This window comes from Clupea harengus, chromosome 1 (assembly GCF_900700415.2).
Source record: "Clupea harengus chromosome 1, Ch_v2.0.2, whole genome shotgun sequence".
In the NCBI taxonomy this organism is placed as follows: domain Eukaryota; kingdom Metazoa; phylum Chordata; class Actinopteri; order Clupeiformes; family Clupeidae; genus Clupea; species Clupea harengus.
Genome location: NC_045152.1, coordinates 25,903,960 through 25,910,086, shown reverse-complemented (window position 1 = coordinate 25,910,086; position 6,127 = coordinate 25,903,960). Strand labels below are relative to the sequence as shown.

Here is a 6,127-nt window from a genome sequence, read left to right as displayed (position 1 = left end):
CTGCGAGCTCAAACACCTCCCACAATCTCTCATCTCGCACTGGGCACACACACACACTTCATTATGTTGCCCAGGCCAAAAACACCCCCTCACCATAATCCCAGCCCATCTCCTTCTCTTTGCCTTTCTCTCTCTCACACACACACACACACACACACACACACACACACACACACACACACACACACACACACACACACACACACACACACACACACACACACACACACACACACACACACACACACACACACACACACACACACACACCGGAGAGAGAGAGAGAGAGTGGGTGTTATGTTGAATGCAGCATTGATAAGCAAACTCTCTAAGTGCACAGAGTGCAGTTTCTTTCACAGAGAAGGCCCACTGATCCTGGACTCAAGCTAGGCCATCCACTAAGACTGTACATGAGCTGTGCTGGGACCACCGTGGCTGTGCCTCCACTCCCCCTCCCTCAGTCTGAGCTTGGACCCCCCCCCCCCCCCAACACCAGTCGGCATTTCTGGACAGAACCTGATCCAAAACCAGACTGTCCCCAAGCGTTCTCTAAAAACTCCAGCCAACACACCTTCCAATGGGCAACGCTGATTCGCACACTGGTGATGGTGGATCATGTGGCCTCCATTTGCCTTTTACGCAGACACGCAAACTAGATGACCCGATGGCTTGCTGGTTGCCCCTTCTGGTTTTAAGGACATTCAGAAAACTGAATTCAGATTTGTATCCCCATCACCCCCACCGACCCACACACACAAACACAAACAAACAACAAGCATGTTTGTCACTCGCACAGGCAGTTCACCAACACCCAGACTCAAATTAACACTCTCAGCTAAACAAACTCTTTCCATCAACCCCAAACCGCAGTTGATCTTTCACACAGACACCCGAACAGACCTCCGGGAATCCAGCGCCTCAGCTCACTCGTCTGATTCGGGACCAGCTCTAAACCATCATCCTCAGAGACACAAAACACGCATGACCATATGGAGCCATTTAAGTTGTGTAACTCCACCCCTGTCTAGAACCCTGGTCCTGACCCCATCCTATGACCCCATGCTGAACCCTGTTCACGAGGCTTTCAATTCATCAAACAAACAGCGACTTAAATGTCACCATCATTCTGATACAGTTTTACAAATGTATCCTCTTTCTGGCTCTCATGCACACAGACACTTCCCACAAAAACACATTTACAATCTCTGTCAAATGACCATTCGGCTCTTATGGTGTAGCGGAAATCTCCTTTGTTTTGTTAAAGTCGATTCAATAGGTTATCCATACTTCTTCTTTACACCTCCTCATGCAAACATCTCTTTACAATTACCCATGTCAACAAACAAAGTCTGACCTGAGAATGTGATCCTTAGGATAGTTATCCTTCTTGTTCTCCGCTTGTTCTATCCTCTATCCCCCTCTTTCTAATATGTCAAGACGAACGTTAAGGCTCATGGTGCACTTTCGAGAGGAAGTTGGGAGAGGCAGGAGCGAAAGAGAGGTACAGAGCCAGACAGACTCACTCAAAACTGGGGTCTGCACCAAGCCCTGTTACAGTCCATCCGTCTGGTGTTTTCTCTCATTCCATCCCACACACGTTTTACCTCCTCCTCTCCCTCCATCCATCACGCTCCTTCTCTCTCTCGCTCCATCTGATTCCTCCACAGGCACCACCCAGTGGTCAGCCCTGCTTCCTCTGCTGCCACACACACACACACACACACACACACACACACACACACACACACTTCTCATTATCTACCAACAGACTTCCTAGCTTGCTCCTATGTTTACTCTAGGGAAAATTGTATAAGAAAGTATAAATAGGATTTTTTCATTAGCTGACTTGAAACTGACAAGGTCAAAACTCCAGCCTCCTACTCAAAACATGCCTACACACTACCAGATATGCAGACCTGGTAAGGCTAGCCAAGTAATGAGTTATGTCTGCAGGTGAAGCCTAGCATCTGACTCAACTGTCTGACACAGCCACGCACTATTGTTAATCACCATTCACAAGCTAAAACGTAATCAGGTAAACAAGCAACTACTTCTTTTATGGATTGTAACAGCAGTGTCCAGTTTGCCCTAATACAGTCAATGAACACATTCTCTACCTCATAGGGATAAATGGACATACACACCACAATCAAACGGCCATCCATATGTTTAGCCTACTCTATGGGATTTAATATCATTCAAAATATGTCCAAATCTGTGAACAAGTATTCTGGCAATCCCATAGTCAACTAGCAGCAGTTGGTTAACAGTGATTGTAAGTCCGCATTTCCCAGGGGCCTGCCTTACGTCAAAGCAGACACGACTTGATATTTTGTTGCAACGTTTGAACAGCGAAATTTGTTTACTTGACAGAAGTTACGAGCTTCCGATTGTAACGAATACTATTCTGTACAAGCCCACTGGACAGTTAGGAGCCTACGTAGATCAAAAAGAAAAAACAAAGTTGATGAATAGCAATGTAAAATAACTTACCAACTCCGTCCTCAGACTTTAGCACCATTTTGAATTCTACGTTACTATGCGACCTTTCCAGACAACCAAGACCCTTACAATTTAAAGCCTAAAAACCTGTGATAAAAATCCAAAGGTTATTCGGTTTGTTTTGTTGTTTAGTTTGATTACAGCCAACTCTTCACACGAAAAAAAGAGTGTTCAGCAAAACAGCTTAAGCTAAGCTACACAGCACCGGATAAGCCTCGAGAGGAAACAGGGAGGGAGTGGTTTTGAGTGGCCCTGCTTCAACAAACCAATCATGTTCACCTTGTGTCCACGGCACAAGGGTGTTTACCAAATGACGCGCTTGTGTAGGCTGCGTAACGTGAGCTATGATTCCGCGAACTGGGTGACCGGGGATCAGTTTTACCACAGGGATCCACACCCTGGTTACACCCGTGCCATTTTCACAATTGAAAATCTACAGCAGGATAATCCTGAAGGTCCGAAAATGTTATCCACAAAATTCAAGTACTGTAGAGGTAACCAAGCGCTGTCCAAACTACACAGGGTTGAGATTGGACAGTAAAGTCTATTTTAAGGGCGACTCCCACATAACAAGTATGTTCAGAGCAACCAGCCAGGCATAGTTCTGATGACACTTCATGTTTTGTCCTTTGAATTGAACACATTTGTTGACCACAGTTAGTTCTTCTGACAGCCCATGATAAAAGTGCTGTCAGAGGATAAACAGATGGTGATTTTAAAAAAATGCCGAAGAACACAGCAGCAAATATCTTCATGTTATTTTGAATGAGTGGAACCAGATGTATTCCAGGGTTAATCTGGGGTGTGTATCTGGAGTGGTTGGATGAGTATGTGCATACATGGATGTGTCTGCTCATGTATGCAGTCCAGAACATGTGCCTACCTGCATCTAATGCAGTTGTACCTCAGGAAGGTAACTGAAGCTGTCTGATAAGGTGTGAGTGGTAGCATTTAACATACCTCTTAAAGCCATATGATTTAAACTCAGATGAAATATCAGACCATAGAACTGAACTACTAGCCATAATATATACTTACAATGCTCAAATGGTCATAAAACTGACACTTTCTCACTGGAAAGCAGTCTGACCTCTGTTATATAGCAGAGAAGACTTTTTACAACATCGAATACATAATTCAGATAAACAGAGCTAAGAGTTGTGTGACATGCATGTGTATTGTTTGGGTGGACAGAGTATTACAAATGACCTGACCCCTCTAAAAGAATCTTGCACGCAAACACCAAGTGATCTGCATACACTATAATGAATGATGGCAGGATTTGTCCCCACTAGACGTCAAGCCTGTTCAGCTGTGTATAATTGATGTAAATCAGATTCCTGCCTATGATGTAAGTTTGATGGCGATGCAAATGATTGTGGAAATATCACGCAAGCGAGCATCACGCACAGTTCTAGTGACGACATTCTGAGCAAAGATTTTAAGGCCAAGACTCTTATGATCTCTCCTTGTAATTGTTCCCTCCCTTCCCACCCCCTTCCTTCCCTCCCCCCTCCTATGGCCTCCACTCTCACCTCTTCTCCTTTGGTTCTCCCCATGATGAAGTCTCTTGTTAACAGAATCAATGCAATTCCTGAGCGCGCCCACGCCGGCGTCATCAACAATACCCTTTTGTCACTGCAGTGTGTGCGCACACATGGGTTAAATGAATGTGTGTTAGTGTGTCTGTGTGACATTTCTACTATTTTGTGAGACTTTCCAACTTGTGAGTGTAAGTGAGGCTAGTTAGAGCTGGTAGGTATAGATCTCATTATAGAGCCCCCAGCTTCCATTGACAGTTGAGTCACATTCTCTCTCTCTCTTAGGCATTTCTTTGAGTCCCAAAACCCAGCCAACCCTCATATAACATATCAGAGATATCACTTATGTATGTAATTCACCAATTCTGAATCACTAAGTTTACATCCACTTGCTACTGGTATGTCTGATATAAAATGTAAGCCACAACATGTCTGTGAAAGATTTAGAATGGTTTTAGTGCCCACTACTGGCCATTGGGGGGCAACACTGTGCATGAGTTCAACGCATTTAAAACTTGTTACTACCTTAAAAACCATACCTTTAGGAAGCAATAATGTGCTTGTAAGAACTGTTTGTGTGAGGTACATCAGTCAAGCTACAGTAAGTTGATTTGTCAACACTGCAGATTACACTAATGGCAATGGTAGTGATGGAAAGCACGGAAAGAGAGAGAATGTCTCTACAATCTTTTTGTCTAACAGTTCTGGATGGTTCCGTGTCATCCTTGCTTTGAGCTGTGGAGACTCTGCACACACTTCAATCGAATCTTATGACCTATGATGACCGTTTCACCACACACAGTTGAGCACATGCACACACAGCATTGCATGCCAAACAGTTTCACAAAGCCAGATTCACTTCCTCCATGAACACTAAAGTCCTGCACACAGAAGCATGAACACACTCAAACCCAAGAGTGGCAGAAAGTACACAAGGGACTAACAGGAACTTGCTCAACACTTGTTCTGTTTAACTTAGTCACCCTTGCTTCACAGTTTAGACACTCTTAAATAATAGAAAAAGTTCAGACTCACTAAAACACCCATGAGTCTTTTAATAACCAAAAGCATAAAAGGAGACGTTTTCTTAAATGCCGGACGCTCTTTTACGCCAGTCAAACAAGGGGGAATCTGTGGACAATGCTGATGTGCATCCTGACCCTCATTGCTAATCCCTGATAGCATGCTGGATGGTATTTGGGTCAGCCCCAGTATTATTTATTAATTAAGATTTGGGATTTGGGAATAGGATTTGGGTAAGGTCTGCCCTAGTCCTAGCACCTGGTGCAGCGACAAAGAAACCAAGGGCATAAAGAAAGGGAAGACAGACAGACTGACAGACATGGAGACACAGGACATTAGACATACAAGACAAGAGACCAAACAGGCACACAGACAGACTAGCACATCTCAAGACAGAAGTGACTAAATAGACACTGAAAATTAAATTAAGATGTGAAGAATAGAAGATGGCATCCCTCTCACTGAGACAATGTGAGTGAGTGAGCGTATGTATGTGTGTTTGCACAAGGAGTTTCTCATTTTCCTAGCTAACAGCAGGCTTACAGCAGATCACACTAATACAATTACCACTCTCTGTCTTTCTCTTTCTCCATCCATCACTTGTTAATCTGGCTATACTGAGATCTGATTTTAGGTTAGAGCAGACCCTGTTAACTGTTGACAGCTCAACATACAAACAACACAAAATGGCACACACCCACACACTCAGAAGCATAACATCAATCTCTGCTAGTGTAGTAGTTACAGTAGTAATCTGCAAGAAGTACCGCAGATGCACACAGGCACACACAAACACCAACACAAAGGTTTAAATGTGAAGTTGAAGCTGATAATAACCCCATTAATACTCAAATATTCATACTAACAATCTTTCCTCTCTTACCTTTCTCTGAAGCAGGCTGAGTTGGAAAGAGAAATGTCTGGAAACTGTTGACACAGAGTTCACTCACTGTGGCCATGATTTCAGTGGGACACTCCTGAGAGATCGCGCGACTCTGCTGTCACCCATCTATGTGGCTGATCTCTCTGTTTGAGCGTGTTTGTGTCTGTGTCTGTGTCTA

At 44.0% G+C, this 6,127-nt stretch overlaps 1 protein-coding gene across 3 annotated transcripts in view; it reads right to left on the bottom strand.

Annotated features, from left to right (window-relative positions):
* cyth1a (cytohesin 1a) overlaps nucleotides 1–6,127 on the bottom strand; it is an 18,854-nt gene extending 12,727 nt beyond the window's left edge. Inside the window, exon 1 of one of the 3 annotated variants that reach the window (XM_012826495.3) lies at nucleotides 5,950–6,127. In XM_012826495.3, the coding sequence (XP_012681949.1) occupies nucleotides 5,950–6,025 (76 nt within the window). In that variant the 5' untranslated portion in view covers nucleotides 6,026–6,127. Of the gene's footprint in view, nucleotides 1–1,354; nucleotides 1,506–2,493; nucleotides 2,756–5,949 lie in introns of those variants that run through there. The other 2 variants (XM_012826496.3, XM_042708414.1) reach the window with 2 other exon arrangements.